The 13,711-nt window shown below is 35.8% G+C and overlaps 1 protein-coding gene across 2 annotated transcripts in view; it reads right to left on the bottom strand.

The window, feature by feature from the left end:
- The window catches only part of EML5 (EMAP like 5), a gene marked incomplete at both ends in the record, with an annotated part of 112,455 nt that overhangs the window by 10,882 nt on the left and 87,862 nt on the right, over window positions 1–13,711 (bottom strand). The window contains 5 exons of one of the 2 annotated variants that reach the window (XM_082058071.1): window positions 1,427–1,600; window positions 4,568–4,588; window positions 6,690–6,788; window positions 7,462–7,591; window positions 8,645–8,774. In XM_082058071.1, the coding sequence (XP_081914197.1) occupies window positions 1,427–1,600; window positions 4,568–4,588; window positions 6,690–6,788; window positions 7,462–7,591; window positions 8,645–8,774 (554 nt within the window). The remainder of the gene's footprint in view (window positions 1–1,426; window positions 1,601–4,567; window positions 4,589–6,689; window positions 6,789–7,461; window positions 7,592–8,644; window positions 8,775–13,711) is intronic. The other variant, XM_082058072.1, reaches the window with a different exon arrangement.

Here is a 13,711-nt window from a genome sequence, read left to right as displayed (position 1 = left end):
TTTTGACTTCACTGAGAAAAACAGACATTTATGGTTAAAAAAATAAATGAAAATTACGGAGAATGATGAGTGATCCAAGACCACACAGATCAAGAAGAAAAGCACAAACTACTCCTAAATTAAAACTAAACTAAGATGAAGTTTAAAAAAACAGATCATTTAATAAGACCCAGTAGCAAAGTGTAGTACCTAATGAAGGTGCCATCTACTTACAATTTCCAACTTCCTCAGAAGTATAAAAGAGTTAGGATCTCAGATCCAAGTAAATTTCAATTTCCTCTTAAATTCCTATGACTCCTCTGAAAATCCCAAACTCTGGACAAATTACAAGAGACTAATGAATGGCTTCTCTGCAAATTTTCTCCAGTTAGAAAACTTAATTTTTTCTGCAGAAAATGCAGAAACTGACTTTGCTACATACAGTCTTAGATTCACAGGTAATGCTTTTCCAGTCGCTTCAGAGGTGTTAAAATCAGACATTTTGACCCATATGAAGATTCCTTGATCTGGACCTGTGGCTGCCGTATTGAATCTGTATCAACTCTTAGGAACGAGCACAGGCACGTCCTGCCTGACACAGCAGTGAATTGCTGCCTGGGCTCTTCCCACACACCCTTCATCCTGCCCATGACTGTACAAATGCACAGTTGACATCACATCCAGCTCCACAGGATCTAGCAGACAAGCTGTGAAGGATCAACTTTTTATTAACCTTATAGCTGATCTTTAAACTTCTGACTTATACTAGTTGATCAATGGAAAACTCCAAAGGGAGAGGAAATAAACCCTTAAGGCTAGAGAATCAGTTTCATAACCTGGGCATGGCTTTGCCAAACAGAAAGGAGGTGAGGAAGGGAGCAGACTGAGTCGCTTTAGCCTAAATCCTGAACTCAGATCAAAGCCAATCTGAAAACATGTAGTACAGCTTAGGACGCCAATTACATAGCTGCATAGAGGATCTGTACCCATCACATTTCTGCAATTTGCAATTTTGGGGGGATAATTTTAGAAGTGCAACCACCTAGTCAGTAATCAGACTTTAAAGAAGAATAAGAACAGAGAAGAACAGAACATTTCTTATGGGAGCAAAAAAGTTTTTATAAAAAGTTTTACCAAGAAGCAAAGAAATGACTGAAAAAACAAAGGATGAAGACTACAATTTTCTTTAATTATTCTAACTGGAAATCAGTGAACTATCTTGATCTTCACACAACAGTTCCAAAGGAGATATATTTAGTAGTTACTAGAATGTAGTTACTAGTAGTTACTACATTTATTTTACCTCCTCTTGTACAGTGCATATTGCACAGCATTCATTGTAATCATTTTTGATCTCCTGATATTTTTACGTTACAATTGCTCTTGACTCAAGCCAACATAACTCTAACAATATAAACACATCCTTCAAAAACAATCACTTTCCTACCTTCCTGCCACTTCCAAATGGTAATAGTGTGTTCGGGGTCCAGCCCGACGGAGAGCAGCAGTTTGCCAGTGGCACTGAAACTAACTGAGCAAACGCCCTTGGAGTGGTAGCACCGCAGCACCGACAGCGTCTGTTTGTTCATTGCATCCCACACATGAATAGAAGGAGCTGTAGCTACACAAATACAAAACCAGGTAATTAGCATATGCTTTGAAAATGTCTAATGGTTTGCTTATTGAAGCAGTTAATATTTTTTAGTAAGACAAAAAAGTGTTCTGGTCAGATGGAAAAAAAAAGAAAAATAAAAAAGAAAGGAGATTTTAGCCTCCCTTTGGAAACCAATTTACAGCAAACAGGATCATTGAGTAGGACTAAGAAGTTAGCATCATTACACTACTGGAGATGAAAACTTTGCTTAACCTGTTAGCGGACTTCTGAAGCACAGCAGAAGCTCTGAAAGCAAGTTGTCTTCTCCTGTTTTTCTCCTAGTAAAACTCAGGTCAGCATGCTAACTCAAAAACCTTCATAGATATTGAGCAGATCATCAAGAAAGTAATTTCTACAGGGGCTTTTGGACAACTGACAGCAACAGAGAAATTAGTTTACAGTGCAAGACCAAAATCTCCTTTTTTACAAAATGGCCATCTGTCTGAAATGCATGCTCTCTTAGAACATCGCCTGAATAATCAGCTTGCTTACTGATGCAGAAGAACTAAGGTATTTAATTTAGTTTGCATTGTCTAGACTGAAAGTTCGTTCAGTAAGAACCATCTTTCCATGCTACTAATACACGTGATTATTTCTGTTATGATGACAGCTATTTTTTTTTCCAAATGCAATGCCTTCTCCAAAGATATGGCATCCATGTCCACTTTGCAATCTCTGAATAGCACCTGGGCCATTTCCAGGACATTAAGATTCTCTCTCAAATTTCTTTACTTCTGATCTCTAATAAATCTGAATGTAAACTCTGGCAATTACTGGTTATTGTCATAGACCCAGATTCACATAAACTAGAATCTATTTCAGCTCCATGCTTTGTGTTACTAATCAGATCAATCTAGTCCCTCAAAGGCACACATGACTGGAAAAAGTAGGCACAGGGACCTAGGTAAAATTTTAGACACATTAAACTAAGTTTTTGTGCACAATTTCAGAGCTGTTCCAAAACAGGAGAGGAAAGAGGAGAGAGGAGAGAGGAGAGAGGAGAGAGGAGAGAGGAGAGAGGAGAGAGGAGAGAGGAGAGAGGAGAGAGGAGAGAGGAGAGAGGAGAGAGGAGAGAGGAGAGAGGAGAGAGGAGAGAGGAGAGAGGAGAGAGGAGAGAGGAGAGAGGAGAGAGGAGAGAGGAGAGAGGAGAGGGGAGAGGGGAGAGAGGAGAGGGGAGAGAGGAGAGAGGAGAGGGGAGAGAGGAGAGAGGAGAGGGGAGAGGGGAGAGGGGAGAGAGGAGAGGGGAGAAAGAGGAAAGGGGTTGGCAACAACTGGCATGTCTCAAGATTCTAAGTAAACACCTTGCTGTCCTTATGGAAAGTTGAGGAAAGAGAAAGCTTTATTATGGCTCTGAACAGGTTCTTCCTGTGCACCTCCTCTATAACCTTGGCCAAAATTTTTATTTTGGGTGGCAAACAGAAACTGTCACCTAGATTCCATGAATAAGAACTGACAAAATCTTTCAGATTTGCAGGATGGAGAATGTGGACTCTCGAGTCCTCCTACTTGATGGTTTCCCTCTAAAAGTCCTCCTGTGAAGTATTCCAGCTGCTCAACATCCACTCTCACATGAGGGATTTTTTAATATATCATCTCCTTCTGGGAGAAGTTAGATAAAGCTACCATAGGCTAGCCAGACAAAAAATAGCTTCAGTAATGTGAAGGAAGTCTAAACCAAGTCATTATCAAACTTACTTTGCCCTTCCAGCCTGTTACAAACACTACTGTTTCAAGAACCCCTACATCACTGTAGGCAACAGAAAACTGAAACTAGAAAAGCAAAAGTTGTCAATAAGAAAGGTGCCAAATAGCCACAGATAAATTTTAACTGAAACTACACAACTTTCTAATGAAGGCAGGCAGCAGCTTGGATTCCAGACTCTTGGTTCCATAAAGAAGAAGAAAAAAAAATAAAGTGTTGGTTTCAGGCAGTGGCAACAGAATTTAGTAATATACACAAGCTCAAACTGAAGTTGCAGTAGGAAGAAGGCAAGTGAGAGAGGGAAAGTCTCCAGGCATTATATGCAGGACTAGAGATGTTCTTTGATATAAACAACCATATCATCATTCCTTCTTTTATACGGTTTAAAATTGTGGGAAAATGTACCTATATTCTTCCTCCCATCCTTAGAGCAAGCACAATTTGGCGTATTTAAAAGAAGTTGACACACATTAAAAATGCCATAGTACATTTGTTCTTCACAGAACAGGCTTTAGATCCTCATGAAGATTATTATACTTTCTAGGTACAAATGAACACACGTTTATGCATCTCTGAAGATGTGTCACAGGACAATTATGGCTACTCAACAATGAACTCACTCATACATGATGGTGATGAATTTTTAAGATTACAGTTGAAAAAACAACATATTAATAAGAAATAGCTCAGTCAAGACTGTCAAACTGTCAAAGACCCAGAATGATGCAGAAAAAATTAAATTGATGTCATACCAAGCATTTTGAATCAGTGGTAATAGCTGCATGACAATCATACATAAACGTGAAAGGTGATTGGTTTTTTCACTCAGTCACCTAGGCCTCCTCAATGAAATTTACTTTAGAAATGCATATTAAAAATTATATTCAATTGAGTGTCTAAAATAAATGTTAATTGTCAGCCCCAACATGTCCATAAAACCTGCAAGAGCACATAGGAATCTAGAGTAGCAGTATGGATTAGAACTCACTAATCACTGGACAGCAAGAAGGTAATATGTTACAACGAAAGTAGTTTTTAAGTGTGTTCTAACATTTTAATTGTTTCTATATTTACAATTTGCTGAGCTGCTGTGGTTTATATTCAGTGCTGATGGTAATATCACTGATACAGGGTTTTAATAAACTAAAAATGAATTTACGTCCTATAAAGCTGTAGACAGCTACTAGATAAGCTAACTACACCTGAAGATGTTAAAATTTTATTTCCCTTACCTGACATATCTGCTGAGTCTCCTGTAATGGAAAAGCAGCAGAAAAATAATTAGACCAGAAGTAAGATAAGTGCTAAAGAAAATATATGGCACATTTAGTGTAATTCCTTAACATACACCTTGATGTCATCTCTCTGCATTGCAGCACCACCAATACTGCTTTTAGTGTTAAAGATGAACAATTACTGATAAAAGGTGGTCACACCAGAAATAAAAATTCACAGAATGAATTTATTTTGTTTTCCATTTCGAGTTCCAACACAAAAGTCTAGTTTTGGTGTATGTTAGGTCTCTCTCTGCCAAACTAAATAAAACCCACATTTTACCTGCTACTGATATTTTAACAAATGAACTGAAAAAAAAAATGCTCATTGTTGTTCTCCTAAGAAGGAGAATGCTTGAGTCTGATCTTGACAAATGGCAAATAAAACCAATGTTCTTCTATAGGAGCATTGAGAAACCAGGATTATAAAGTTTCAGGTACTGGGAAGTATTACCGAGACTCTGCACAACAGCATTACAGTTTAAAAATACTTGAAATAACATTTCTGTAAATCTCTTGAAGATTTAAATCACAATGGTGAAGCCATGTTTGTGCCAGTCATATCACTAGGAAAAGTAGCAGCAGTTAAGTATGTTCTTTATGGAGAATGTACTCCTTAACATCTGTTCAGAATCTAAAAATAAGTGTAGTTTGAAGATACTTTGTTTACGGCTCATTTTTCAGATTTAATTCTCTCCTTAAAACTATGTTTTGCAGTTTAAGTGTCATCTGCTCCTGATTTGTATGCCTTAATCCATGTTACAAAACACTTACAATTGTTCTACTGCTAGTTGATGTAGAAATGATTATGAAATAAAAAAGCATTAAGGGTCGTGTATTTCTTCTCAGGTGAGATGAACACTGAAGAAAATCCACGCAAAGAACAATTTTTCACATTATGCCTACATTCCTCCTATATATTCTATCATATGGAAAGGCAAACAGGCCTTAACAGTGTATTAAGAAATACACTGAAAAAGCAATTTCCTAAAGACAATGAAAGGTCTGTAATTCCTGCAAATGTTCTTTTCAATCACACTATAGGCAAAAATCTGCTGATAATTTTTTCAATTTAAATAATTTCTGTTAATGATTTCTTTAAATTGTTGTGAGACAAGAAATTCACCAAGAAATAAAGCTATTTTAGCTAAACTGTTACTACTATCAATGAGTCAATGTTTATGAGACATGTATCTAAATATCCAAAAGACACAGGGGAGCAGATAATAAACTCTGAAATACTGACCATATTTAAATGAAACATCCAAACCAAACCTACAGTGGGAAGAAAAAAGCCTATTCTGGCTAAAATAACAAAGTTTTTTGGTATTCTATGCATTAAGGAAAAAAATGGGGATTTGAATCTGCTGAAAAACAACTGAAGGTATGAAAAGTGCAATTGGGTTATGGGACTATAAAAATTACACTGTTCTGCAAAATTTAGAAACAGCAGTATTAGTTCAGCTATGCAGATGTACAGTGGATTTTTAAAATTTTACTGTCTTTTTTTAAAAAACTCATTAATTCATAGATCAATTTTAATATTACTAGGAAACCTATATATTTCCCCCCTAAATCTAAATTTATCTGTAGGAAAACACCATTAGAGTTTTAGTTCTGCCTAGAATATTATGACTATTTATTATCAAAGCACCAAGCAGATACTACGAATCTGTCTAATGAGATAAAACCTACATAAATTGACATCTATTTTAAGAATTCTGAGGTCAGTCCATATAGAAGCAAAGAACAGCTCAATTAAGCTTCTTTGGAAGGCCTAACACAAGCTAATAGTTAAATAAAACCAGACTAATTTCATGGGGCTTAAGACTTCTACAAAAATACTTTTGATAACACTCCAAACAAAAGATAAGCTTAAACATCTTTCATGCCTAAATGTTTTTTTTTTCCAACTTTATTAAATTACACTCAAAGAAACAAATAAAGAGGACAGGTAACTGAGTAACACTCATACAAACGGAGATAGCATAATCAAATATTTTTGTGATTTATCGTGAACTCACAAGGCCCTAATTGCATGCTCTTATGTTAATTTCTTTTTACAAAAATACAAACATACCTACTTGGCCAGTTGCCACTATGTTGGTAAACTTGGGGTGCTGATTTACAGTGAGGCACAAAATATCATCATTGTGTTCCTGGTAAAAAGACTGAGAGCCTAAAAAAAACAAAAGTCCAACTTCAATTAAAACATTTATACAGATACAGACATGATTAATGTTTGAAAATTTTATAATATTTGTTAGAAAACAGCATTATGATGATGTTGCAGTTTGGAGCTCAAAACCAGAAAACAGAAAGTCCTAATTTTTTACCTTGATTTTAACACAGAGCACTGAATAACTCCAAACTACTCTTTTCTATGTCGAGTTCCCTAAACATCATAGAAACAAATGGCATTGTGTAGCTCCTTAAAAGGTCTAAGTAATCTAAACTAAACTGGTTGTTGGGAATGAATGTATGTGATATGGTGGACTGAAAAGAAAACCAAATTAAAAAAACCCCAAAACTTAGTCTTAGAAAAAACATTAAACAACTATAATGACCCCACTGTTCAGATGTTTTAACAGTTTCTGATCATTTTAACAAGCAAATTTCAGAAAGCGAATAGAAAAGCAATAAAATATTTACTTCCTTCAAAATTCAATGACCTGAAACATTTCGATATATTTAGTTTGCTTATGCAGCTATTACAAATCACCTCTACAGACTGAATTTTCAGCTAATAATTTTCACACACTTCTGTAAGATTTAAATCATACCAGGTACTTCATAAAGTGTAACTCCATGTGTGTAAAGAAACATTTCTCCTCAAGTGGGTTTTCTCCTACCTGTTGCCACATTATACAAGATCCCAATAGACGCAGTATGATATATTACGTCAGCACCGTCATTCAAATAGTGCACATTGTTTCTGCAGTCCTTGCCTCGGTATCCGAATACCAGCTCCAAAATTAAGTCCTAAAAAAAACATTTACACCTATTAGATACTCAAAGCCTTAAAGCAATTATGAACTTCACAGTCTTTTCCTGGATTTTTTTTTTCAAATATCTCCTTATGCAGTAAAGGAAAAGAGTTTAATGATGTCCCAAAGCAACAGAAGCTGAGATCCTGCCTTCCCTGCCAGCTGCCATTGCTGCTCAGTCTTGCCATACACAGTCATGTCACCCTGTCACCTCTGTTTGGTGGATGCTGGAGGATATTTACACACACATATCTATACATGGAAAACAACAGACACATGCATCTAAACAAATAAATCACAGTGAGCCAAGAAGAACACAGCTCTTTCTTGATGAAGAAGATACTAAGAAGCAAAGGATGACAACCATTGGTTCATAATTTTATTCCAGCTGGCAATTAAGAAAGCTGACTTGCAACCTAAAACTTCTAGAACACTGATGACAAAGGGCTGTTTATTATGCTACACCAAACACTTTGTTTCATATCATAGAAGATACTTCAGCTGATATGAAGTGTATGCATTTTTCAAGGTTAGATGAAATTTCCACTTCGGATTAGGCAAAAGTGAGTATATTTATTTGCTTTGGTCAGCAAAAACAAAACAGGTGGCCGCTAAACATATAATTAATAAATTCTACAAAAATATTTTTTAAAACTGTTCACACTAATGAATTTTAAACAAAGTCTTAAAATTTTTTTAAATTTGCAGTAAAAGATGCTTAGTTATATAGTGATAATACATGCGTTAACAATCCAGTTATCTAAAAGGGACATATTGCTTTCTAAACACCACATTTAAAAGGTTTCATTGTTACTAAGAATTAAGTTGTGCTCCATTTCATCTGCAGGAAAAAGTAATATCAGGCTTTTTTGGATTTACAACAACAAAAAAAAATCATCTCCCACTTTTTTGCTATTTAGTCACTATTCAATATTCCCATCTTTGATACATTTATGTTTAGTATGTCCACAAATGTGTCAATTTATGGCAAAACAAAACCAAACCCATCCTAAAAGGAAAGGAAGAGATGATCAGGTTTTTTTCTTACCTCTATAGGTCTCTTTTTTTTCCCAACGTTATTCGTCTGAAGTTTCTCAGGCTGTGGCAATGCCCTACTAACTGATGGTCTGAAATAAAGAACTGTGAATAAGAGAAGGCTGTCCGTCACCCATTCCATACTAACACAGTACCTTCCAACCTGCTACTGCATATGGAAAACTTATAGCCCCATCCTGTTTAACTGATATTTGTTTTCATCTTTAAAAGAAATACCTCTGTCAAAGGAAGAAAAAAAAAAACACCCAACACACCTTTGTTTAACATGCTAGGTTTTCTGACAATTCTTCAACAATCCATGAGGTTCATGCAAAAGCTTGTTCTAAAATGAATGACCACTAACAGAATATTCTTAGCTTTTTCATGCTTTATTGTTAAGGTAACTCCACCTTCCCTGCAGCAATTTTTATTGGATAAACTTTAAAGGCTTACCTGATTAATCTAAACACTGGAGATAATAATTCCTGTTCCCACATGCCTTCAGGAGGCCCTAACTTTTCTTACTTTTGTAATGGTTTGTAAGGAACTCCAGGTACACCCACACATTCACTCTTACATCAACAGAAGCACGTTATCGATCAACACCTTGTTGGAAGTAAACCCATCACCATGAAAATGCATGAAAATCAGCCATAACTTATGTTCCACTGATCTGAATAGTCCAGATTTAATTAAGAAATCTCAACTAGATAAGTTTGATAAATATCTGTAACATATCTTTCAGATGATGTTCAACTGTTCATATACAAAGAAGCATACAAAGAAATACATATTATTTATCAAAACTGTGCAATTATTTCTAGTAACCTTCAGGAGCATTAGTTATTGATTCTATACATACAGCATATGTGGCCATGAAAAGAAACCCTTAAGTTTGACCCTCAAGAGGAACAATTCATTTAAAAATAAATTCCATGTGTAGATTCAATAAAGCCTACCTGATTTTAGGCAGCAGGCAGTGTAACAAACTAATATGACACATAGAGCAACAGGTCAGTTCTCTTTCATGTTCGCTTTCTAGTACAAAGTACTTTAATTCCATATCTTGAATAATGACTTTGATGGAAAATAATCACTGTCTCTTTTCTAAGAACAATAGACTATGATCTGTCTGCACAGTGTATATTTTGAACTACATTTGAAAAGTTTTTTTTCAGTTATTCTAATAAAATACCTTTTTCTGAGTTTTATTCATCTGTTTTCCCTGTCTATTTTTAGTACAATTTAGAGATTCATGTCGTATCTCCAGTCAAAAGATTTGTATGTATTATTATGCAAACTCTGAACTGTGTTCTGAGATACCTCTGTTGCCTTCCCTATGCTTAGAAGCCTCTAAAGTACCTACAGAAAAAAAAATACAAAAGAAAAACAGATGATGAAAAATTTCTACCTGGTAAAGAAGTCTGTCGAATGCCTGGATCACCCAAACATGATCACGTTTATTAAAGCTGACTACTGTGTTAGACAGGGCCAGGGGAAGGTACTTGAAATATTTAATTCAGCATCAGAAATCTAGATTTTATGAAATGTAAAATCTTTACACTAGAAAATCCAAATCCAGATCTAAGAAGAAATATTGCTACTTTACATCAGGTAACACAATTAGTCTTTTCACAGGGAGGCAATATGAGCTGTATTAAACAAATTCTTACCAGATCAAAGTATGAAATAATAGTTTAAAGTTCAAAAGAAAATTCAAGGCATGAAGGAAAATAACTAAGGCTCATATTTAATAATAATTCATAAAGAACTGCAAATTAAAACAGAGAACACTAACTGAAGTATGGAGAAAGATGTTTACATTTCACAAAGAACTGTAGTCTAACACTTTTTTTGCTACTACAAAATTCTTGCTCTTGGAAAACAGACTTCTAATAAACTGGAAGTACAAGAAAAATCTGGGGACACCTATCGTACATAGCAATCCAGGTCAGAAAAGGAGTCCAATGTAGACATGCACTAAAAGTCTCCTTGCTTAGAGACAAATACTGAAAGATCGCAACATTTAAATACACTCTTTCAGTCCTGCTTGAAATCGGTCTGGTGGGAATGTATCCCCAGACTTAATTCTCAAAGGTCCTCAGTTACAGGTCTCTTTTTTCTCTCTGAGGTCTCTGCTTAGAAGGAATTCACATACACCTCAAGACAGAAAAGCAAGGCATTTTAACATTTTGGGGTGTTTTTTCAGTTACAGTCTGGACCGAGCTCACAGCCACAGCATCCTCTCCCTTAGTCTGTGAGCACGAAACAGTGTTCTCCTGACTTTTGGAAAAAAGAGAAGGAATAACAAACCGAGCATGGTCTGGACTGCCCGCATCGTCTATGGAAGCATGTTGACCAGCACAGGAAGCAAGGAATACATCTGATTTCCGTCAGCAATCCCAGCATCCCATTTCATGACCATTCTTGAACCACTAATGTCTCCCAACCAACCTTCCAGGTCTCCTACTTGCTGCAAAATTCCTAGCCTGCCCAGCTATTTTCCAGGTCTTCTCTTCTGTCCTGCCACCACTGACTCCTAGCATCTCCTCATCTACCCCATCATATTACAATGGTATTGCCAAGTATGATTAAAATGCTCGGGTTTTAATTTTAAGACATAAAGAAACTACACTTTTATTTAGAAGTTTCTAAATTCTCAACACAAAACACTCCCAATAGGTCACAATGTTTATCATATTAAGTATATATGGAGAGAGGCCATCTAAAGTTTTGCAGAGGAAAAGTCTTTCACCATATTTTTCCCCACCTTCACAGTAGATGAGCAATTTCAGTTACAAATTCACTGTTCAAGAGGTAACAGATTTCTCTCAGTGCTATAGAATCCTTTCTACCACTGTGTGCTACTCAAATTGATTAAATCCAATCAAGTAAAACTACAGAAATGCACGAACAAAAATTGAAAGGCACAGATTTGGTATCAGGAATAGTGACACAGAGAATAAAAAGCTTCCTTTACTCATTCAAGTAAATGAAGAGACAGAGAAAGAGAGAAACAAATACAGCCCAGGTCCAATTAAAATTTGCTGGGGAGGCGGGCATGGAATCAGCTTCATCAAGCATCTGTGGTAAATTAACATTGAGATTCCCTCTTCTCTGGTAAAAACAACTTTTTTTTCCAATATAATTTTTGGAATGGTCACATTGACCTTTCAAAACATTAACAAACAAAGTTTTGTTTGGGTTTTGAAGTGGTGTTTGTTTTTTCTGCATATAAGTAGTATTTAAAACTGAACAAATCCTAGTGCTTCCAATCTCTGGAGTTAAATGGAAAAATAATAACCACTTATCTGCCTGTGCAATCAAGTCTTTGAAGAATGAACAGGGTTAACAAGTTAAATGAATTGAACGTATTCGTGATAATACAAACCCTGTCATTTTATGGCGAAGAATTTCAGTTATTGAAATATATGTAACACCTGATTTGTGTAACATGTTAATGATATTAAGAGCTGCTAACCAATTTTTTTTTGCTACATACAGCTTATTACTCTGAATTATAATTGTAGTTCCTTAATTACTTTGACACCTCCATAATTACTGCTCATCTATAAGGTAACTAGGAGCACACTTACGAACGCAAGAAGGTCCTTAAAAAACACTTAGACAAAAGTGGTTCCCTGAAAACCACTTACAAAATGTTGACTTTAAATCCTTTTTAAATTAAGCAAACACAACATGCACCTTTCACTTTTTAAACATGGAAATCAGGAATAATGCTGAAATCCTGAAAATTACAAGAGTGTATAACTGCTGATTCTGTTGGTCCCAACCATTAGTCTCCCCAAAAATCAGAAAGTGGGGAAAAAAATGAAGAACCTAGAAAAAATAGTATCAACATTCACTAGTTTTCCACTGTTGTGTTACCTCTTCTCTCATCCCATGCAGCAGCTGTAAAAACAAACAGCAAGGGAGTATTGCAGAAATGTGAGACTGGCATGCTGGTTGTTTCACATGCTGCTTCTACTGGCACGTTGTAGAACTCAAAAAGGCTTCTGAAGAAAAAGAAATCCAGCTGTCAATGACATCTTGACAGCTACAAAGAAATCACAATGCCACCTTACTCAATTGTGAAGCATCAACACCCAAGATATGATTGCCAGCCTTCACACACACCAGCAGAGAAAAATCCAAACCTCCTTGAAAAAAGGAGAGTAGAAAAAGATACACAGTTCTAGAGAGACTTCCTAGCTGAGAGGCATAATTTCTGATGCTTTTCAGACAGCAAGAAATCTTTAAATGTAGCTTCCTTTAGATTACATTGCAGCGAGCACAAGGAACAAGAATGTCAGGTTCCAGATCTGGTAAGCCAGCATAAATTTCTGTTACTCTGAACAGCAGACTAACAAGCATATGAGTAACTAAGGCTACTCTTAAGAAAAAAAAAAGCTTATGAAAAGTAGCACAAGAGCAAATGAAAATTTTGGATCAAAGACAGAAGACTACTATTGATTACCATCAAAAACACCCCATGAAGCATGAAGCATAAAGTCCAAACTGTAGGGAACCAAGTCCAATTCTAAAGACAATTCCTAACAATCTATCCATAAAAATATTTTCATGCTTCTCAGAAGAAAAAAGGCATTCTCAGAAGCGTTATTTTGTATGTTTATCAGTTGTCAGAGAGTAGTGCTGTTTGACTGCTATTGCAAAAGATTTATAAAAAACAGAGACAGAGGAAGGACTGCGTAGGTCAAGGCAGATTCAAGGAAATAAAAAGGATACATCTAAAACAGCAGAGGAAATCCCTGTAATTACATGTTACCAGATATGTTATATTTTTAATTCCTCAATTGTCATGGACAATCTAGCAACAGGCTCATTATTGTTGCTCTAGAAATGGAAAGAACACAGCATAAGGAGCCCTTCTTCCACTTGTCACCATCACATGTGACACAGAGCACTCAAGCTTGTTTCTCTCCCTTTCCCCTGCACCTCTTATTTCATTTATGTACAGGTATGATAGAGGAAAAAGTGAGTTAGAAAAAAAAAAAAGGCACAAAAATTAAATAGAGCAGAAGAGCCTATCAAAAGTTGAACAAAAGCAGTAAAAACTGAA

The sequence above is a fragment of the Streptopelia decaocto genome, assembly GCF_964273445.1.
Source record: "Streptopelia decaocto genome assembly, chromosome: 7".
In the NCBI taxonomy this organism is placed as follows: Eukaryota; Metazoa; Chordata; class Aves; order Columbiformes; family Columbidae; genus Streptopelia; species Streptopelia decaocto.
The sequence above is the reverse complement of the archived record's forward strand: the minus strand, read 5'-3'. Positions and strand labels throughout refer to the sequence as shown.